General features: G+C 33.7%; 4 protein-coding genes across 4 annotated transcripts; all 4 read left to right on the top strand.

Annotated features, from left to right (window-relative positions):
* The first annotated feature begins 488 nt into the window (after positions 1 to 488).
* Positions 489 to 10366, top strand: LOC106101607 (protein regulator of cytokinesis 1-like). Its single transcript, XM_013280896.1, has 14 exons — positions 489 to 695; positions 964 to 1163; positions 1575 to 1695; positions 2038 to 2267; positions 2857 to 3005; positions 3312 to 3479; positions 3960 to 4132; positions 4827 to 4974; positions 5651 to 5779; positions 6193 to 6329; positions 6426 to 6530; positions 6992 to 7130; positions 7627 to 7752; positions 8435 to 10366. Exons 1-14 carry the CDS (start codon positions 661 to 663, stop codon positions 8807 to 8809), a joined length of 2235 nt encoding a protein of 744 aa, XP_013136350.1. The 5' UTR covers positions 489 to 660; the 3' UTR covers positions 8810 to 10366.
* A 220-nt stretch (positions 10367 to 10586) lies between these two features.
* Positions 10587 to 13605, top strand: LOC106101525 (cilia- and flagella-associated protein 61-like). Its single transcript, XM_013280778.1, has 11 exons — positions 10587 to 10761; positions 10852 to 10986; positions 11171 to 11328; positions 11418 to 11571; positions 11706 to 11841; positions 11984 to 12144; positions 12222 to 12294; positions 12542 to 12822; positions 12977 to 13035; positions 13175 to 13289; positions 13485 to 13605. The coding sequence occupies exons 1-11, from the start codon at positions 10619 to 10621 to the stop codon at positions 13603 to 13605; spliced, it is 1536 nt and encodes a 511-aa protein (XP_013136232.1). The 5' UTR covers positions 10587 to 10618.
* Positions 13606 to 13688: 83 nt separating this feature from the next.
* On the top strand, positions 13689 to 19572 carry LOC106101503 (cilia- and flagella-associated protein 61-like). Its single transcript, XM_013280746.1, has 16 exons — positions 13689 to 13753; positions 14026 to 14199; positions 14485 to 14608; positions 14989 to 15107; positions 15222 to 15350; positions 15510 to 15704; positions 15913 to 16041; positions 16130 to 16293; positions 16608 to 16762; positions 17010 to 17208; positions 17352 to 17521; positions 17718 to 17854; positions 18222 to 18369; positions 18659 to 19016; positions 19088 to 19153; positions 19325 to 19572. Exons 2-14 carry the CDS (start codon positions 14108 to 14110, stop codon positions 18875 to 18877), a joined length of 1980 nt encoding a protein of 659 aa, XP_013136200.1. The 5' UTR covers positions 13689 to 13753; positions 14026 to 14107; the 3' UTR covers positions 18878 to 19016; positions 19088 to 19153; positions 19325 to 19572.
* Positions 19573 to 20002: 430 nt separating this feature from the next.
* LOC106101630 lies at positions 20003 to 22072 on the top strand. The gene is made up of 6 exons (XM_013280926.1): positions 20003 to 20257; positions 20451 to 20630; positions 20706 to 20837; positions 20909 to 21091; positions 21212 to 21354; positions 21784 to 22072. Exons 1-6 carry the CDS (start codon positions 20081 to 20083, stop codon positions 22043 to 22045), a joined length of 1077 nt encoding a protein of 358 aa, XP_013136380.1. The 5' UTR covers positions 20003 to 20080; the 3' UTR covers positions 22046 to 22072.
* Positions 22073 to 22154: the final 82 nt, after the last annotated feature.

The following is a 22154-nucleotide window of genomic DNA, read 5'->3' on the forward strand; positions in this document are numbered from 1 at the left end:
CAAAGCAACAACGCTTTTATTTTTGTTCTTGTAGGGCGTAATGTCAAGCATTGGAATTTCATTATTATAATAGTTTATGAAAATATTATTGATCAGTGAAAGAAAAGGATTATAGAAAATTATATACATACAAATGTACTTATTACAAGTATACTTGCAAATTAAAAAATATTGTTTTATTTTTTTTGTCACGGTATTATTGGTTTGACAGTTGCCGGGTAAAATCAATACTTTTTGATGCATCTCCTTTAATTTGATCAACTTTAATGCAAGTATTCTACCTCAGAAAGGAAAAAATCATAATAAATGGATAAACTACCTTTTTTTTAAAATACATAATTAAAAATCTTTCAAGTTCACAAAGATGTTTGTGGATGTATGCTGCTAATACCTTGGCCTTGTTGAACTTTAAAAAACTCACGTCAACCAACGTCAACCAATCACAGCACAGCATGGCGCCCAGTTTGTATTTTTTTCCGTTAACATTTGAACATTATCGGTTGTAAAGTTTATGGTTGTTGTTACCGTTTGACATAGGTAAATGGCGATAGTGTTCTTGAAGAGAAATATAGTTATCTTACTTAGTTATTTTACTTTATAATTAATCTATAAAGACAGAAATATTATTTGTGTGGTTAAACTTGTTAAAGTTTTGTGAAGATGGTTGCCATAACCGAAGATGTTCGGAATCTCTTGTAAGTGTTTGAAAATTCTCGTTATAATTTAACTAAACTGATTTTACAATTTTATATATACCGTGCATTGAAGGCTCCTGTTGATTTATTTTCAAAACAAGTCAATATCTCTTGTTTAAAAACTTGTATACTTTCGAAATTCTAAAAAATGGTTAAGTCCAGGGTGCGGCTCAGTCATAGTAGTTTGTTTAGTTTGTAACTATTAGTAATAATGATGGATTTCTCTACTTCTTGGTAGTAAAGTCTAATAGATAAAATAATATTCCAGCAATGAGGTTCTACAGGAAATATCACAAAATATTTACCATATGATGGAAGAGTTGTGGACCAATTGGTCACATTTAGGAGTGGAGAATGCGATTAAAATCAGCAATATCACTAAGCTAGTGCAAATAGAAAAGGATCTTCATCGTGAAGTAATCTTGGAGACTCAGCAAAAATTCAAAACAATGCAGAGTCAAATTGATAGTAAGTACAGAAAATCTACTAAAAACATCCACTAAGTATTGTTTCTTTCATCACATCACAAAATTGATTTGAATACATTATGTTTACAATGTATGTGTATGTGATGTTCGATTTTTCGAATTTTCATATGTACATAATTTACCCAACATTCTTACGGTGAAGGAAAACATCGTGATGCAACCTGCACATATCGGCGAAGAAATTCAAAGATATGTGTGAAGTCAACCAACCCGCACTTGGCCAGCGTGGTTGACTATGGCCTAGTCACCCCATATTAGGGTAGGCTCCGAGCCCCTCGGTGGGGACGTATAGTGAGCTGTTGATGATGATGTATACATTGTACAACAGTACTTCAATATTTATACCACAACTGCACTATGGCTCTCATGTAATGGTGTATTAATTTCATAGAACTAAAAGAAGAAACTGAGGAACTCAGTAGATGTCTGTCAGTAGATATAACAATAATGGACTTTAAAGAGGATATGCTGTTGTTTGATTATAAGAAAGAACTTGAAAGTCAAATTGCCGGGTAAGTTACAAAACTCTGTTTTATAACTGTGTCTTTAATGGATATAACTAAAACTTGATGTTTTTTTACTTATCTATCACATATTTAATGTAAGATATTCATAACAACAATTATTGATCTTTTCAAATGTCTTAACAGTTCAAGGTCAAGGGTAAAAATGATGTGTATTGTATTCTGCTACACCTTAACTTTTTTTTTGCATAATGGCTTGAATAAAGATCTGAGTTGCCAATATATATAAAACCTCTAAACCAAAAACCTTTAAATTCCAAATAATTTAATTCAGTATATAAGAGTTGTTTCTATTTTTAGATTAAATTTGTATACATTAAAATATTGCAGGTATAGGGAACAAGTACTGCAACGGCGAATGAAAATGGAAAGATTGCTCGAGTGGCAAAAGGATATCGGAGAGAAGCTCGGAACAACTATCTACGAGTTACAAGATGTACCATTACCATCTGAAGAGGAATTAGACAAGTTAAAAAATCACCTGGAGGTGCTACAAACAGAACGAGATAAAAGAGTAGAAATATTCTTAAATACTCAAGTGGAAATAAAAGATATTATGGGTAAGTTATCAAATTGTAAATGTTAAAAAATTGTTTATCATAAATGTACAAATCATAACAACTAACTTTCGATGAGAATATGTCTACAGGAAATTAAAAAAACAAAAGGTTAAGTAGCTTATGTGTCTTCCAAATAGTGTTCTTCATCAATATCAAATTGTATCCAGATCCTGCCCTTGAGATAATTTCTATAGTTTGCTACATACCTTCAGTTCTGATAGTTTTAACTAAACGACTATCAGTTGAACTGTTCACAGTTTTAACTGAAAGATTGTTTGGCAAAAGCTACAATACCAACCTTTCCCATTTAATATACTGATTTATGACTAGAATTTACTGGTGACTCTGCGCTGAATAAAAAAAAACTTGTCATGTAGACTGTTCTTCCAGACTATGTTCTACATCTATGCTAAATTTCAGCGAGATTTCTAAACCATTTTGTAGATATGTACTAACATCCACATAAACACAATCCGTCCGTCTATATTTTTGCACTTATAATACTGATAAACTATATGTGAAATAAGAAGTAGAAAGAAATATCAATTAGCATGACTTCAAATAGTTTGATGACATTTTATATTTTCAGACAAGTTGCATATTAAACCACAAAACAAATTTGAACAATTAGTGGTCTCATCACTGTCGGTGGACTTTAAAGTGACGGATCTTAACATGGACAGGCTGGCCAAGCTGCAACAGGATTTGCAGGATAAATACCAACAGACAAATAATAGAGTGAGTATTATTTGGTAGAAAAAAAAACACAACTCAAGTCAGCAATGGAAAGAGAGGCTGAACTTATTATATAACATATTTTTCTGCCACCATTCTGACATATTTTGAATTGACTTTTTAACATGTTCAAAATATGTTTTCAACTTTAGTAATTGCATTCTCTTTGAAACAGCACTTTTTTTTTACATGTAAATTATGAGTCTTCTTGTGGTGAATAAATAAAAGTTGTGGGTAAATGCCAAGATGCTTAATCCTATAAAACAAATCCTTTCTTAATATGTTTTAATTTTAATATGTTTTTTCCAGGTATTAGAGTTGCGGGAGCGTTTAGCGAAACTTTGGGATTGTCTTGAGGAGGACCGCATTTACAGAGAGAACTTCTTGCAAGCACATGTTGGCTGCAATCCTGATACTGAAAATGCTTTGAAGGAAGAGATAAGAAGATGTGATCAAATTAAAAGGCAAAAAATACAGGTAAATATATAGACATGTTTTACTTGCTTCACTGTACTGGTCCCATGTTTTTTTTTTATTTTGACACCCAAAAATAAAGGTGATTTGTGAAATAAAACTCTTTGTCTCCTGAACATAGACGTTGCTTATTAAGTAGCCTATGTGTTCTTGCAGACTATTCTGCATCTATGCAAAATTTCATCAAGATTAGTTCAACAGTGGATATACCTTCTACCATCCATCCATGCTTTCATCTATACTATCATATTTATAATATTAGTAAGATAGATTATAGTACTTGTTAAAAGCAGCAAATCTTAAAAAAAACATATTAAACACTAAAGTTAATATCAGAATGCAATAATTTGCAGTAATATTTATGATTTTTTCTCTGTCCTTTCATTTTTAATTGTATTACTTATTTAATACTTTTTGAACAAATATTATAATAAGTTAATAATACCATTGTACCAGTATTAAGTTTCTGAATATCTTTTTTAGGTGTTTGTAGCGAATGTGAGAACTAAAATAAAGCTGATGTGGGACAATCTGATGTACTCGCGGACGGAGCGCGAGGAGTTCGTGCATTACTACCAGGACACCTTCACTGAAGATGTTCTTACTTTACACGAGTTATATTTGGAAAAACTTACTAAACATTATAATGAGCAAAGGTAAGTTTATTATTTATTGAACAAGATAACTAGACATGTTAGTTTTTATGAGAAACTAGAGAAGAGAATCTTGAATGATGGAATCATCCCTGATTAGATTGAGCCCCTACATACAGTACTTTAAGCATGGGGGTGCATTGCCAATCATCAAGGGTACAGTTCCAATATGATATAGGGAAATAGAAACACCTAATGCTGGACTACCACCCCCCCCCCCCACTATTCCTTTCGTTTCCTAATATTTTCCTAACAATATTGTTTTAAATAAAGATAAATATATTGATAAATAGCACACATTGACAAATAACTAGTGGGCTTCAACCATTGAGCTAAAAATAATAAAATAAAATTACGACCACTTTCGAGCGACTAAAACGCGACCGGAGTTGTCATGAGACAATTGACGTCAATCGTCATGTTCCATTCATAACATAAATAAAAAAAATCTATGCAGGAATGTTTTTATAGTAATGAAGTATACTTAAAAAAAGTTACAATTTGGCGTCATATGCATATTGCCTATTGTAATTAAATAAAATTGTTTAATGACAATTTGTCACAAATGCAGAATCCCCTAAACATAACTCTGGGATAATTTTTATATAACATTTATCTTTCTCCCTTTGCTTTAGCTATATAAATAGCTGACACTTTAGCCGACGGCTAGAAATATTAAACAAAATGATTTAACTAGGGAAATCTTGGATCTTGTGGCGACGCGCAAGAACCTGTGGTGCAAGATGACGGAGCTGGAGGCGCGCGCCACCGAGCCCGGCCGCTACCACAACCGCGGCGGACAACTCCTCAAGGAGGAGAAGGAGAGGAAGGCCATCGCCAGCAATGTGAGCACCAACCAAAGATACTCAAAAAATACAGGAACCGTAGTTAACACTTCACTTGAAACATTTTACACATAATCTTACTAGTACTATCTGATGTCCGAAACAAAATCACAAACACACATATAATTGAAACACTGAGAATCGTTTCAGAGTGTTAAATTAGACATCGAGATATTGTGGTTAAAAAATGTTGTTCTTTATGACTAGTCTATATATCTGTTAAATGTCTGTGGCACCATCACATGCATATCACCTAGTATAGGACAGGAGATTGAAAATAATCTCCAATACTTCTTCATAAACACTGCTTACAATCTCTTTATCATCATAAAATTTGATATTATGAATGGAAATTCAGTACGGTCTTATCATTTAAGATGTCGGTGCAAATAAGACAAGGGCTAATTTTACTCTGCACGTATTTTTGACCGACTTCCCAAAAGAAGGAGGTACTCAATTCGTCTGTATATATATTTTTTTGTTATCAAGTGTAAAAGATGTGTTAAGTAAAAAAATAATTGTTTCATATTAAAGCTCATTTTTATTGCGTAGAAACTGTTCTTTTATATGCAGTTTATGTGAACTGATCCCAACATTAAGGACTTAAACTATTAGCAATAAACACTAAGGATCTGCTTTAATTTAAATTATTAAGGATTTATATTCTTGTTTTCAGCTTCCTAAGATCGAAGCTCAGATACGAGAGCTGGTGACAGCATATCAAGAAAGAACTGGAAACACTTTCACAGTGGACGGTAAGCCTCTGCTGCAGCTGATGCTGGACGATTGGGAAGACAGGAAAGCAGTAAGTAATTAACAGGAAATTTGTAAACTAAAAAGTGCCATTTTCTATCAAACGGTCATAAACGAGCAAGTGGTTATTCGCACCGTTATTCGCCAAATTAGCGAAGCTATTTGTCTATAGACATCAGCATTTACAGTTGCGTTGCCTACCTTAAATTAACATTTTGTTCTACATTTTCTTTTGAAAGTAATAAATTTAAAAAAAAAACAACTAAAATATATGAAGTGGAACACCAATAGAATTAGACCTAGAAAGGGATGGATCGCGTGAAAGGTGACATTATCAAGAAGGGAGTGATGACAGATGACGTATGATAGAGTTATGTGGAGGACAAAATATCGTACCGACTCTACGGGAGTAGAATGATGATGATGACGGTGATAATGATGATGATGGTGATGATTGTCGTACAGGAGCGGCACAACAAGGTGTCTGCGCGCAAGCAGGCGCTGACGCCGAGCACGCCGCTGCTGCGCTCGCTGGCCACCTCGCCGCTCGGCAAGCGCAACCGCACCGCCGCGGGCCTCACCTCCACCGCGGACAAGAACAGGTAAATACTCAATACCCATCACTATTTATATTATACTGGTTTTCGCCCTGTATATTCTTAGATATTTATTTAAAAATGTATGTTATTATTTTTCAGATTGCCAGTGAAGCGTCAGCTGGTGACGGGCAGCGCTAACAAGGCGGTCTCGAACGCGCACAACATTTCTGCTTTAAAGAGAACTGCTATGTCCACCATTAAAAGGTAACTTGTGTACAATTTTAATAATCATCAACAATATACGTTCCCACTGAGGTACTCGAAGGATAGGCACCCTAAATTGTGACTAGGCCTTAGTCAACTACGCTGGTCCACTGCGGAATGACTTCACACATATCTTTAAATTTCTTTGCTAATATGTGCAGATTGCATAACTTTGTTTCTCTTCACCGTGAGAACGTCGATTAAATTTCGTATATATGAAATTTGATAATCATATTCACAGTTAAGTGCTTAAATCCCTGAGCCAGTAATTGGTCCCCATTCTAGGTATAGGCCTCCTCCAACCTTTTCCATAAGTCCCTATCTTTTCTTTTTTCATCCATTCCTTTCCCAATATTGCAATGTAATAATATTGCAATTGTTAAAAGAAATCATTTTAAAGCAATATAAAATCGCCTTAGTTAGTATTTTATTGTTTTAACTTCTTAAATTTTTAATTTTAGGCGTATAAGTGGCCGACTGGTAGCCAAAGCGGGCGGAGACTCGAAGACCAGTCAAGTGAAGAGAATGCTGGACTACGGCGTTGACTCCAAAACACCTAAAATCGCCATCAACAGTAATATACTGAAACACAAACGAACGGTAATTATAGTTATGAATAGTTTTTGTAAATCCTAATCTTATTCTTAAAATGTTACATTTCTTGTGATTTTTTTAAATCCCACTGCTATGGTAATCCACGCCTTTGTACTGGCCACATTTAATTTATGTTTTCTATACTAATATTATAAAGAGGAAAACTTTGTTTCTTTAAATAAAATAAATTAACTCGCAAACTAATTGACCGATTTCAAAAATTATTTCAACATTAAAAAGCAACGTTGTCAGTGAGTAACATAGGCCATGTTTTATATTATTTTTTAATATCAAGCAGACGGAGTCACGGGCGAAAGTTAGTCATATATAAAACTCCTTTTTAGACCACCGATCTATCAACCAATGAAAGAAAATTCCCACTGGGCCGATAGAATCCGTAAATTCAATCGACCAAAATTTGGAACATCCTCCTTTTGACCATGAATACATCACAAAATTTGATTTTGACTCTGAACATAATATTCTGTATATCAACTTCCAGTCTCACGGCCGCCGCAGCAATGGCGGCAGATCCAACATTAGCTCGCAGGAGGAAGATAACACCCTCAACAAAGTGAAGAACCCGCTCTCTGAAACTACACTGCTTACTACGTACACCGATTTTAAGGTAAGATTTGCATGGCACAGTTTGTGTATAAACTATGCGTTTTAGGGCCTGTCCCACCACTGGCTGATAGCTTAGATAGCTTAAAAATGACGTCCCTGTCACATAACCGAATAAATCCGATTTTTCCACTACATATTTTATGCGTTGGATTGTTATCAGACAATTTACAATTTGGTGGGACAGGCCATTAACTTTATAACTCGTACAATGTTCTAATTCCCTAAGATGTTTGAATAATTGCATAGTTTTGTAGATAAATTTCTAAAGGAGTGTTTTTAAGTGATTTACAATTACTATACAGGCGACAAGTTCATCTTTTACAAAAGAGAAAGCATTTCAAAGCATGTTTTAATCGCAATTCTTCATCTAAAATGAACATATTTACAGAAAGAATACAAGGTATTAAAATGTCAAATCCTATATGTTTAACTTTTATTAAATTGTTGTCTATATCTATGCTATTATAATATGACAAAGAGAAAAGATTTGTGTTTTTGTTTGTATTGAAATACCTCAAAAACTACTGGGCCGATTTTATAAATTCTTTCACCATTAAAAAACTACGTATCACTGAGTATCATGGGCTATATTTTTAATTCCACGTTAACGAAGTCGCGAGCAACAGCTAGCCTACAATATTTCTCAATTCTTCCAGCAGTAAGGTTTTTAATTTTTTTTCCAGGAATGTATTGATGAAAACAAAATCAGTCGTAGTTCAATGGCGGTGAGAGATCAAGAAGCGATACCTAACATACGTCTAGATGTGTTCGACACGCCGAAGAGGACTCCACGAAGAGCAATTCAAACTCCCAAGACGGAGAAAGAAAATATTTACCACCCTAACAAGGTTTCTAACATGATGTACACACCGCAACGACTAACACGATCAAAATCCATCTCCAAGTTAAACAATGATGGGTTTGCAACTCCCCAGCCGTTAGCAAAGAGACAAAATCCTGTTACACCTTTATCAGCGAAAAACACACCTAATAATGTAAGAAGGTCAAAGTCACAAACGCATTTGGCGCGAGCGAAAGATCTACCTCCGATATTGTAACTCGTAAGACTCGAAATATAGGGTTTCAGAGAAAAATCACAAAACATCCTGAAGGTACAGGGGCTAAAATAAGCTACACGTGACATTTCTGACTGAGGACGTAAATTTATTTAAAAAATTCAGCATACAAAAAACACGATTTTAGATGTAGTCTAAAACCACAGGAACTAGGGGTAAAAACTTGCTAAAGACAATGGACAACGTCTAAGCTATGGCTGGACTATAGCTACAGGGTGTTAAAGCATTCAGATATATTACCTTTTTTTATTTTATTAAAGGAAACCAACAAACGGTACGAGTTTTTAAAAATAGCATAGTAATCTATAGATATCTGCATTTGCAGATCTGTTGCCTATCTTTAATTGAGAGAAGGATACACAGACAATTTCTAACATATGCTGTTATTTATTTTCAAAGATAAGGGATAGAAAAAGTATTATTTTTCAAGTGATTTCTATATCTGATACTTTCACAAGTTTCTAAAACATACTGCATTTGCAATCGTTAGTGACCCCCTGAATTTTCTATTGGTGTTCGTTGTAATAAATAATTTTTAGCAACAAATGTATGGTTGAATTATTTTAAACGAGAAATTATATCTTCATATCTTCCGGCATGCATTTATTGTCTATGGATTTATTTAAGAAAGTTCCTGTGTTTGAATTTACGATACAAACATGTTTGTTTTTAATAAATCTTATGTTATAAAGGTAAAAATTGTAGATATGTTGGTTATAATTTCTCATTTTCAAAGAATTCAACTTTATACAAGAAGTTGTAAAAATTTACCGCTAATCTAAGATGAGATTATTTCGTTTTTAATATTTGTACATAACTGCAGAGGTTTTGAACTAATTTAACGCTACTAAATATATGTTTTTAATTTTGTGCTGGATAATTATTATTTTTTATGTTTTAACTGCCTAAAAAGAAAATGTTTACGACTTCTTATCAATATAGAAATAATCGTTTGAGGAATTTATTTCTTCTTTCTTGTAATCCGTTTCAATGTTTGTAAAGACTTAGTATTAATGCATTTTTGTTTAAGAGAACTTTTATACGTTCTCTGTTTTAAAATAAGTTTTCTTTGAAATCATGAATATTGATCCACATTAATTACCTTTCGTTTGACAAAATAGTTAGGTCTTCATAAAAACTTTTCTTTTTCAACAAATTTATTTGTACTTTTCTAACCCACCTTTTTATGTTGTATATCAATAATTTTAGTTTTATTAAGTATGTTGACTTTATATTTTGACACATTTTTAGTTTAGTTTTCATTTATTTTTTAGTTTTAGATATGTTTTGTAAATAGTTAAGGCAGCTTTGTGTGCACTAGTACTTAATATTCGATCAGTATTTAATTGATAAAATTTCGACTAAAGCAAAATTTGAAGCCGTTGTGGATTTTTTTTAAACTTATAGTTTTGGATAAATATATATGGTTAAGTTTATACTGAAAATTATAATGTGTGTTTTTTATTTAAACAAATTAAGTGTTTTAGTGCAACAATTGTATTTTAAAGAGATATAATCTTATTAGCTATAATTTTAGGTTTAATCTTTTCATTTTTTTTAATATGTACATTGCTGTATAAATTTTCAATAGATAAAAAATGGTGTTTTATTAAAATATTGCACTCGAAAACATTCACTTGATTCAGTTTATTTTGAAATTAAGTTTAGGAACCTTGTAAAAAGATTTTTGAATTGTTATTATTAATGGAAAAATATGTTTTTAAAAATATAAAACAAACGCGTAACAGCCATGGCCTATGTGAAACGTTCGGCAGTTTCGTGTTTCTCAAAATGTCGATATATTTTAACTTCGATGTTGGTCCGAAAGGAAGAAGGTTTAGACGAGCTATAGACGGTGATAAAGCAGACATAGAATACATAATCAAGAAAACATATGGAGAAGTTTACGGTGGCGCTGATATAGGGAGCTTGATGTGATTGATTTTTCGTATTATCAACTATCGCGTTATCCTTACTACGGTTTCCAAGTACTAAAGTGAACTTACAGGGTGTTCCTTTTTCAGTGAACTAAGTACATTATCAATATGCATGATAGATGTGAACAAAGACGTGATAGGTTTCATGGCCCTCAGCGATCACCCTAACGTCCCTGGAGTAAGCCAAGTGGATTGGGAGATATGGATGAGGAATTTGTTTCAGTAAGATATACATTTGTAGTAAAAAAAACATATGGTTGTTATTGTCCTTTGTTTTACGAAGAGATTTATAAGCATGATAATATCTACCACTAACAACGGTCATCGAAGGTTCTTCAAAAAACTTACAGCATTTTTATAATCCGTTGTGCGTTTTATCTTTTACATTATAATATTTTGTTTCAAGGAAATACTTTTTGTCACGGAATACACTCTTCATACATTATATCTGTTGTCTCGATGATGTCGCAGATTTCTTTCTAGAAGAAGCATTGACCTCCGTCTTTACACAGGATGTTTATTTGAATAATATTGTTGTTATGATCCCGCATGGATGTCCAGAAGGTAATAAGTAACTTTAACAAATTAACACATCCTGTCGAATTTATTTACTTTATAATACTAGTATAAATTAAACGTGTTTTTTATTATAGACCATATAACAAGGTATTTAGCGTCCAAGAAACGAAATTTCTACAAATATTTGCCTAGTAAAATGGGGAGTGGATTTAGGGAAGGCAATTGCAGTTACTTTTATGCTGCAATGCGACAAGACTTTTGTCCCAAACTTAAGATCAGAGGCGCTGTGTGAGTAATCACTTTTTCTTAAAAATAACAATAGCAAACTATTACCTTTTCTGCTGTACCTAAAGAACTTGCAAGTATGATCTTATAACAAGAAGTAAATTCCTTCTTTAAAAAATGTTATGTTTTTAATTTAGAGAAGAGGATAATGACGATATCGTAGAAATCCTAGACAAAAAATGTCCGCAACTAAAGGAATTGTACGGAGAATATTACATCAGTGAAATAATAAGCCGCCATCCTACGATGAAACGCAAAGTTATTGTTGCTGCTGTAAGTAAAAATATGCATAAACAATAAAAATATGGTCATAAAATCTGGATATTTCAGTCATTAACTCTGGAGAAAAAATTACTTTACTGAAGATTTCTTGAGTGTTTTAGAAGAGAGTTTCAATTTTTATCTTTCTCCGCAGTATCAAGATCACGTCATTGGAGTAATGTGCTTGAACGCAGAAGTTAACTATGAAAATTTACAGAATACTTACGAATTACATCCTTATTATGGGTTGAGAAAGGCAACACCGCTTGAAAAGGAACTTAAGAAACGGAACAACATATTGTTAAAAACATTCGGGTACTAATGATGCATTTTAAAGCGCTATGATTTAATATTTTACACGTAGATTTTAAGTAAACTTTCTTTGTTATTAGAGAACCAATACTTTACGGAAGATGGGGTCCTTTCGATCGTACTTCTAAAGCGAAGCAAAAAGTTGATGAAGATGTACGTACATTTTAATCTTACAACAGCATTTATAAATTCCAACAATCAGTTTTTGAATGCGAGCACATTTTTAACTAAACAATCGCACATCTATCTAGTCTCGTCTTAATTCCTATGAACTTACATGGAGGTGCGGACACTGTTATTTGTGCAAATAAACAGTTGAATTTGCTGCGAAACAATCGACAATCCCGCAACTGTTATGCGATAGTTTAGTCAAATGTGTGCGCGCGCTCTTATATCGCAGATACCACCAGGTGAAACAGCAGTGGAACCAAGAATAAAGACATCGAGTAAAGTTATATTTAGACACATATCGCTAACTGAAGACAGATACGATCGTGTTTATATGAAAAAGGATGTCTCGGATGACTATAGTGTGAAATTAGGCGGAACTTCACCCACTGTCTCTCTTCTATCTAATGCATCGGTCGCCGAACTTTTAGATGAAGATCCGTTTGATTATGAAATCGTTAATATTGATACTAAATTATTGAAAGTCCCTCGCGTTATATCCCGTGATTATGAGTAAGTTAACATTTTTTAATTAATGACGTTTAACTATAAAGCAAAGTTTTGTTTACCATAGACAATAAACTTGTAATTATTTTACGGATTTACTAATAACAAAAAACAGTAAATTATATAGAGATAACCAAATTACGAGATAATTTCTTTTCAGGCCAAAATCACAGAGTGACAGACAATCCACATTAACAGAGTTTGAGACAAAATTAAAAAGTATGTTTTATAATACGTACATAGATGACATAGTCGGTTCATTTTTGCCTTAGTTAAAAAAATAACATCAGAATATTGCACTTTTAGTATCGTTTACATTTCTAACGTAGATAAGATTTAGTAATTTTATTATTTCTAGGAAGAACTTCAGTAATGGCAAAGAAACAAGAAGAGACGAGTAAATATAATTACTCAGGAGAACCAAATGCATTTATAATTGAACTTTTTGGATGTCGTGAAGATGTTGACTATAAGTAATTATTGAATTTAAATAATTAAGTAAACATTGATCATTATTACAAAGAGTTTTATCTTATCCATAACATGCTTTTGTCCCTACGGAAGGTCAAAGCATGTGCTGCTCTATACATCTGTATTATCCGTCATATATGAATTCAGTCCCTTCTAATATCCTATTTAAGAGTGTTGTATTGTCTTATTATTTACAGGCAGTCATTCGATTTCCTTGAAGCCGCTTTTGAAGCTATGAAAGATTATGACTATTGCATTCTTCGTATGCCGTGTACTGAAAAAAGTTATCCCCTTTTACAACATTTTTGTGTTAGTTGAACAACTATATCGATATTACCAACCTATTAATAACCTATGTATTATTATTTTTTATTTTTGTTACTTTTAATTTTCAGTCTATCCCAGCGAAGCCGAATGTATGCAGTAAATATGCATTGTACATAGCACATAGAAATGCGATCCTAGGGTAAGATTCTAGATAAAGCCTGGACTTCACTAATAAAAAAATTTTTTAGAATATTTATTTGACATCGGTTGTAATAAACATTAAGGAATGGAGTGGAAGAATACGCCGGTAGAGGTAGAGGTAAAAAGAGATGAAAGGTGACATGATCAAGAAGGGAGTGATGACTGAGATGACGTATGGTAGAGTTATGTAGAGGACAAAAACCTGTTGCGCCGACCCTACGGGAGTAGGATAAGGACAAAGAAGATAATCAGTTGTAATAAACATTTTAGTAAACTACGTGTACGCAAAGCAGAGCTGATAGATGTACCTCTGATAGCCCAACTTCTCAATACATTAGATGTAAAGGAGACAATGTGGACTGTAGAGAATACGGTACATAAAAGAAACGAAAGCATATTTGTGCTATTGTGTGGCTGTTCGTTACTAGGACTTGGAATTTTAGAGTAAGTAGATCTTTATAATTATATGTATTCTGCTAACTATTTATATTTGTAAAAAAATATATTTTACAATATGCTGATGGATATTTATATAAAAATATTTTTACTCTCTTACATTATTTTACTGTGATCTGAGAATGTTTTAGACAGATGTTTCTAGAAACTTACGTTACACTTTTATTCCAGGAAAGCGGAGCAAATAGATTACATACAGAATAAATATAATTTCGATTCATATCGTATACAAAAATATCATTATATATCGAATGGCGTTTTCGCTGGTTTCAGTGCATTAAAAACGGTCCTCATTTACCCAGTATTTGAAGCACATTTTAGATTCTTTGCTCGGGAAATGATGAGACTGTCGGAATGTACGACTTTGGTTTGGATGACTGCATATCGGAACAAATGGGTTAATATTTGTGCTACTACAAAATCATATACAACATTACATTTATGTACAGTGTATCATGACGTATTGTTATCTCAGTTTTTTCAAGAACAATGACAGAGACATGTGTGTCCGTAGCGATTACGTTTCTACTTAAAACTAACTCTTACCCGCGATTCCGCCTCCGCAGAATTAAAAATAGCAGCCTGTGTGTTTTTCCAAACATAATTTATTATTCTACAGATCCTTTGAGCTATTTTGAAAATACGTTGAAATAAATATGCATTCATACAATTTTTCGCATTTATATTATTAATATTAGGTATAGCAATAATAACGGTCTTCCGATGGAAATTCATTTTTTTTATGCTTCTTATATTATTGTTTATGGTTGTATTCAGGTGGCCCATAAAGCTAACACCCTGGCATCTGCGATGATACCTTTAGTACCTAGGGAATCTGAGGTGGATTGCGTATCTATACCAGAGATCAAGGAAATGAGTACAATTCCTAATAGTTTGTATGTATCTTATATTACATATGTTGTAATTGATTATCTTTTAGCTATCTCAATCAATTGTGTTTGTATGAAAATATAATTTTACACTTAGTGTGCATAAATTTGTGTTCACAGGGAAGCATTTAGTACTTGGTTTATCAGTAAAAAGTTTACAACTGTACCAAAAGCGAACATCGATACTAGAATCGTGATAGTTGGCGCATCGAGAACTACTATGGCATTTCTCAATGCCTTGCTATTTAGGTATGTTCTTTAATATCCTAAAGCCATTTTACTCGCCCCTTTGTGTCACTTAACATAAAACATCCAACATAATGGTGGGTGTTCACTATCAACCCACTTTTGTATTTTGAGGTTATAATCAATTATTAGTCTTATTATATTGTCTTTATTGTGTTACAGTGATTCTTGTACATATTTAACATTTACGAATGTAACATTAATATCTCCAAGCGGATTGCCTTACGTACGGCATTCTAAAACACTCGTGGAAAACATGTTCCTGAAATGCCGCACAAACACCGATAGATATCTCAAGAGTGTGCCTTATTCTTACTATGTGAATATTATACAGGGGACGTTGACTGAAATTCACAGGTATTGACGTAAACAAAATAGTCTTTTTCCCCCGCTTTTTTCTGGGTCCCTTACTGCCATTGGTGTCCATCGTCAATTTTGTTAAAGACAACTGTATTATGAAGGGTAAATATTTTATTAAAGGAACTTTCCTATTTGAGATTCAAGCAATTCCTAAAAATGGACACCGCAGGATCAAGGCTTTTAATGGTCCAATCGTGTTTTTCAGACGTGCCAAGTACGTTAAATTAACAAATGGTAATAAATATTACTACGACTTACTTTTCTTATTGTTCGGAAAACAATACCAACATCCTAATTACATGAAGACTATATTAGACAAAGAGGATAAAATGAAGTAAGTCGAAAATAGACTAATAGTAAATAATGTATCTCGATTATCATATTTATTTTAATTACATTGGCATCGTTTGTCTATTTTTTAGCAAAGGTCTAGTTCCAATCTACACACCACTGGATATTCCGATATGTGCCAGAGAAAGATATTTTAGCAAGAGATTACCTGAAAATGTTTTCATTATAAACAACCTTTCGGACGCAAATAAAGCTTTGAAATATATCAAAAACAATTTGATGTACTTTGAACCGTGTACGTATTGCAAATAATCATATTTCTATGTTTAAATTGCGTTGGAGGGCAAAAAAAAGTGTTTTTGCGTCGATCAAATATGATCTATCGGTTCAATGAAACTGTTATCAACTTTGTAAATGTAAGGTGGTTTCAAGATATACAAAAAATGTTCCTAGAATTAACTTAATGTCATTGCGTAATAAAAAAACATCATTCAAGTTTTGCGAATGAAATATCACTACCGTTATTAATTCGTTCCAGTCTTACATTTTTTGCTGATTTCGTTAACTTTTTAGTAGTGTGAGTTCTCTTTTAGTTAAATTCTTTTCCAGATTGTATTGTCGTGTATGGAGCTACTATACACGCGTACTGTTGTCTATCAACAATGCTGCAAATGGGAGTGCCAAATCACAACATTGTGTTCGTAGAACCATTCCCCTCGGAGGACCCTAGAAAACCTAGAATATCTGTATTTTCAAACGTATATGTTAGTATAGAACTAGCTGTTGTTCGCGACTTCTTCCGCATAGGTTAAAAAATATAGCCTATGTTGCTCCCAGATAAATTACCTTTCTAATGGTAAAATCGGTCCAGTAGTTTTTGAATTATTTCAATGCATACAAAAATACAAATCTTCCCTCTTTATATTACAACCATGGATTTACAATCTGAATTTCTCTCAAATTTAGTCTGAGTGACTTAATTTTTTTGTGATGCCTATACTTCGTCTTCAGGTTGATCGTACTGTTAATGATATGTTGAAGAATTTAAACATCAAAACATACAGTTCGTACTACTTTGAATCTTGGAGCTGTGACTTTGAGCACGCGGTGACCTCAGTTACCTTCATGTCTCAGTTCAAGATGATCCAAATAGCGTGTTCCGCATTCTTTTATTACGGGAAAAAAGGAGTTGATGAAGATGCCTTTGTTGGTAAGGTTGCATACAAACCAGTTGAACCGTAGGCTTACATAGCCAAAACGGATACAAAACACATGTATTGTTCGTTACTTAATATGAGAATTATGTTTTTTTTTAACAGTGGAAACTCGCGGTTAAATTTAGGTTCATTTCAGCTATAAATAAAAGTGGTATAGCGTATAACGAAGGTATTCTGATAGACCATAAGTTCAGAACAAGAGATGCTTCTATATACGCTGCAGGGCCTGCCACTAGGTATAATAGTAACTACTATGCGGATGACAAACAGCAGAGGTACTACGATTCTTATGAAGTTGGCACCAAGGTAAATACTTTACTTGCATTTACCTACAGCTAGCTGGTGACTAGGAATAAAGCCAAAGAAGAAAGAATAAATCGGCGAAATGAGAAAAGAATAAGTTACATGAATCTTTTTATTAACAAAGTTTTCTTTTTCAAAGTCATCTTGCCAATGGAGTCGGTAGGATTGTTATTATATAACTATTTTATATTAATTACAGTTAGGAAACCAAATCCGGAATCAATTGGACCCACTGTTTGTCGACACGGACAAATATGTCAAACGAACAGAGAATAACATCGAAGACTCTGGTTCTACATTTAGCAGTAGCAATCAGGAGTCAACATCTGTATCGTCGTAAGTATTCAATGATTTTTGAGATGCAGTATTTTATGAACTGAATTTATACTAACGGAATAGCATTTTAAAAGATCATCAATTTCTCCCTTTTATCCTAATCCATAGGATCGTCCACCCTATCATTCAGACCGATAGGGATATCAAGAAGGGACGAATAGGGATATGTCACCTTTTACACAATCCATCCACATCTTTCTAGGTCTACCTCTACCAGTGTACCCCTTCCATAATAACTAACGTTCTTCTTGTTACATGTGATTCATCCTTCATAACATGCATATACCATGCTAACCATTTACTCCTTAATTCTTCGAAAAATCGTCTGACGTTAACTCGGCAAATATATTCATTATTATAATTGTAGGAATGAGTTTGAATCAAAAACGAAATTACCAGAATTTAAGGAGCCACGGGTAATGTACTGCAACCTACCCGGCGGCCTTCAGTACTTGGAGGTGCGCTCGCCGGGCAAGAAGATACCATGCCAATACTTACAATCCTTGCATTATAATGTAAATATTATTTAATTCAGACCAATGAGATTATCGTCCTTATATCCTTTGTTATAGCTAGGATTCCTAGTCAAGTTTGATCGTTATTTTAACGTGATTTTACATTGTAAAACAATTTAGCATAATGAAGAAAGTAATTGCAATTATTAACCAAAATATATTAAAACCGCACGATGTTATAATTATAAATGTAATTAAAAAACATGAACAATAATTTCAATTGCCATAAAACGTTAATGGATATGTACTATTAACTGTTTCAATAATTTACATTAGTTTTTGCTTTAAGGGCCAAGTTCTAGAAACATTTAAAGAAGGATATTTTAAATTGCATTTCAACAACGATTTTATTGTAGACGGCATTACTTGTCTCACACCGGACAAACGGCCGTTGGAAAACTTTGTCAGACTCTATGGACGATCTTCTGTAGTACTGAATAATGTTCTGTTAAGATACACTGTAAGAATGTCAAGTATAAAGATGTCCGTACTTTTTTGTATAATTTAAATTTTTTAGCTTATATTTCCTTTCTTAGGCAAAAAAATTGGATAACCTATACTCATTTTTTCGTTCTCCCTGGGCTTACTTTCTTTATCACGATAAAAGTGAAGAACTATTTGCAATAGTCAAAGAGCTATTGCCGAAGGTAATATGCAATTGATACAAAAAACATTAGTATCTAATATTTTTTTCTCATCATAATTAATGTTTTCTTAGGGTCAGCGACAAGGAAAAACTCTGAAAGAAGCTCTCTATTCAGCGGCTGAAAGACTTAGTAGCACGGTAAATTGTGATTTAAAATAGAAAATTCCTTAAGTAAAATTGATTTAAATACTAAAAAAAAACATCAAAGATTATTTGAAATAGCGTAAATGACATTTTACTATTATATAAATAAATCACTAATATTTAGTATCAATTATCTTAAGTTGAATTATTCGCCATCTTTTGCAGTCTTGCACAGAAACGTTAAAATCAGAGATGCGTTCTGTATTCGAATCGTCTCCGCATGTGGAGGCGATCATAGACTACGTGATGGAGTGGCTGAGCGAGCACGAGGCCTTGCTCCCGGTGTACCTGCAGCCCTGGCACCAGGCAGAGTACACGCACGATGTGCAAACTAACCCTGTTTTCAAACGCAAGAGGAGTATAATTAAAATGCTTAATGCAATCTATTAAAATGTTCGTTTTTAATTGTTTGGAAAATATTTTTTTGTTGCAGAATAAATTATATATGTATTCTCAATGTGTATATGTTAACAATGAGCCTACTATTGTCGTTTGGGAACAAACACAATAATTAGGAATAAACTGCTTTAGCTATTGAAGGCAGAATAGTATTCCAAATTGCCTTTTAGCAGTTACCTTTAAAAAGGTAAACAAAAGGTTTTCATTTCAAGCAGGTCTGCCATTTCAGACTTAAATTATATTTTTTACACGGAAGTTGCAAATGATGTGTAAATCGAAAGGATTTGGCGCATTATGCATTGAAATGAAAAATATTGGATGCCCATATAAGGATTTCAAAAAATGACGCTTTTTTACATTTTTTTATATTTAAAGTATGTCACAGATAACAGAGATCTTAAAAGTATAAAATCTCAAAATTATACTTTCTGTGGTAATGTAACAATGACACAACGTCAAATTAACACACATCAAAATCAACAATATTTTTTTAGAACTCCTATATTTTAATATAATTTTAAAATGGCTAAAACAAAGCCATGTAAGCCACTAGTTTTGAATGAACTGCTTATACAAAATGTCAACACATGGGGAAACGTTCAATACAATATTCCACTGAGAGTGACCAGCAATGAGACTCGAACAGGCACCAATATTGCCTTACGGCATATTCCTGATATTCCACACAACTTTGACTGTGTAAGTTGCTTTAAATATTTAGAAGAAGAAAAAAACAATATGTATAATGAGACTATATTAAACTGAACATATATGCCGCTGTGGTCTACTGAAAAAAATTGAAATTTACGGGATCGTAGTAGACTTCTTCATTATGTAGACATTTGCTGGCCGGCGTTGCTTTTATACAGTGTTCATTTTTTTTTCTTTATAGAAAATCCATGACCCTCTTCCAAAGCGCGTTACCGGCAGGGATATGGTGGTGGAGAAAGAGTCTTACAAGACCACCACCGGCGAATACTGCGTTAAGCCCAATCCTAACAAAGCTATGGAAAGATCGGACTGCGCATGTAACTGTAAAAGAGTCATTTATATGACTGGTGTTGAGAAACGAGTAAGTATTAGCTACTACTAAGTGAACTAAGATTTGTGATTTTTGATTGCTCTGCTACATTGTAAACGTTTTCAGCTCCAAAGCAAGAATATTGTTCAACCAAGATTGATATCAGAGATGAAGGATAACTACCGAGGTCTCACGAAGTCACCACTAGCGCCGCCCGAAATCGAAGTCAAAGCTCCTGATCCTGAATACATTTTTGACGTAAGCGTCAATTACCATCAGCATTTAACGACTGATTAGTAATCTAAATGGTATATTAATTTGTGTTCAAGGTGGTTGCCTCTGGTAGGAGTGAAGCGCCGGTGATACCAGAGACCGCTGGTGGTTTCCGTCGTTTGATGGACCCGTATGTGACCACCTACCGCACGAAGCATCGACTGTACACACCGGATGACCAGTACGGGATCGGCGCGAAGGACCATATAACCTTCTACACAGAGTCTAACACTCCTAAAGTAATGTTATAGGTTTCCTAAGTAAACTAGTATGTAGATTGCTCACTTGCCTGTTAAGACCGCGTCCTTGTGTAGTTGAATTCGTTGGTACCAGTTTCTGATCTTAATGGATATACCCAGGTTAGAGGATTCGGGCCGAAGTATAAAGAGATATGGATGCCATTAAAGGCTAAAGTTCACAGAGCTATATACGACAGAAGTCACGTCAAAAAGGAGTACCATGAAGTCGCCGCATGTCACAACCCGGTTAATAACCTCAAAGGGTAAGATTTTTGTCATCAAACAATTCATATATCCCTAGTCCCTACGGAAGGTTGGTACAGTATGTGCTCTTCCATACACTTCTATAAGCCATTATATCGGAATCCACGCCCTTAAGCATATCCTCTTTCATGACCACAATCTATTCATATTTTCTTCGGTATCCTTCTACCTTTGCAGCCATCCATATTCAATCTTAACAGTTTCGGGTTAATGTCCCAATCCTCTCGTTGCATTACATAACACGCTAATCTTTTGTTTCTCAATTTCTCGACCACTGGCGCTACTTTCAAGCTTCTTCCAATATACACATTCTTAACTGTATCCCTTCTTGTCATACCACACATCCATCTTAACATACGCATCTCAGCCACATTCAATGCATCAATTTAATTCCACAATTATCAATATTTAACTTTTTATTATCTCAGGGTCTTTCAGTCAGAAACAAAGAAGCAATACACGCCGCCGTTTGCATCAGAACTCGCATCTTGGAGTCATGGGGAGGAATACTTCCTGGCTCCCTTCCCTCCGAACCCGTATCAGACGAACATCGCTCCGTTTATGTATTGTAGCGACTATTGTCATATCTCTCAGGGCACAAAGCCTTGCATTGTCATAGACCAATTGATCCACGGTATGACACCTCACAAGCTTTGCAAACAAAGGTTTAGTGTTTGTAGAGGCTGGTAAAGTATATTTTTTATTAAATAACTCGTCTTTATTGTTTTATTTGTGTGGAAATAACGGACAAATTTGTTTTTGTGTCAAATTCGAAAAGTTATTGGAGAAATGAAAATAA

The sequence above is a fragment of the Papilio polytes genome, unplaced genomic scaffold, assembly GCF_000836215.1.
Source record: "Papilio polytes unplaced genomic scaffold, Ppol_1.0 DF823980.1, whole genome shotgun sequence".
NCBI lineage: Eukaryota > Metazoa > Arthropoda > Insecta > Lepidoptera > Papilionidae > Papilio > Papilio polytes.

What these genes read in the sequence shown, in the direction of transcription:
- LOC106101607 (XM_013280896.1), top strand. Translation starts at nt 661, where the DNA reads ATGGTTGCCATAACCGAAGATGTTCGGAATCTCTT. An exon ending in TCCACCGCGGACAAGAACAG is followed by an intron (nt 6,330 to 6,425) that starts GTAAATACTCAA and finishes ATTATTTTTCAG; the next exon opens with ATTGCCAGTGAAGCGTCAGC. An exon ending in CTACGTACACCGATTTTAAG is followed by an intron (nt 7,753 to 8,434) that starts GTAAGATTTGCA and finishes TTTTTTTTCCAG; the next exon opens with GAATGTATTGATGAAAACAA.
- LOC106101525 (XM_013280778.1), top strand. Translation starts at nt 10,619, where the DNA reads ATGTCGATATATTTTAACTTCGATGTTGGTCCGAAAGGAAGAAGGTTT. An exon ending in TGGATGAGGAATTTGTTTCA is followed by an intron (nt 10,987 to 11,170) that starts GTAAGATATACA and finishes TTTTGTTTCAAG; the next exon opens with GAAATACTTTTTGTCACGGA. An exon ending in GTTATATCCCGTGATTATGA is followed by an intron (nt 12,823 to 12,976) that starts GTAAGTTAACAT and finishes ATTTCTTTTCAG; the next exon opens with GCCAAAATCACAGAGTGACA.
- LOC106101503 (XM_013280746.1), top strand. Translation starts at nt 14,108, where the DNA reads ATGTGGACTGTAGAGAATACGGTACATAAAAGAAACGAAAGCATATTT. An exon ending in CTGCATATCGGAACAAATGG is followed by an intron (nt 14,609 to 14,988) that starts GTTAATATTTGT and finishes GGTTGTATTCAG; the next exon opens with GTGGCCCATAAAGCTAACAC. An exon ending in GAGTCAACATCTGTATCGTC is followed by an intron (nt 17,855 to 18,221) that starts GTAAGTATTCAA and finishes TTATAATTGTAG; the next exon opens with GAATGAGTTTGAATCAAAAA.
- LOC106101630 (XM_013280926.1), top strand. Translation starts at nt 20,081, where the DNA reads ATGGCTAAAACAAAGCCATGTAAGCCACTAGTTTTGAATGAACTGCTT. An exon ending in TGACTGGTGTTGAGAAACGA is followed by an intron (nt 20,631 to 20,705) that starts GTAAGTATTAGC and finishes AAACGTTTTCAG; the next exon opens with CTCCAAAGCAAGAATATTGT. An exon ending in CCGGTTAATAACCTCAAAGG is followed by an intron (nt 21,355 to 21,783) that starts GTAAGATTTTTG and finishes TTATTATCTCAG; the next exon opens with GGTCTTTCAGTCAGAAACAA.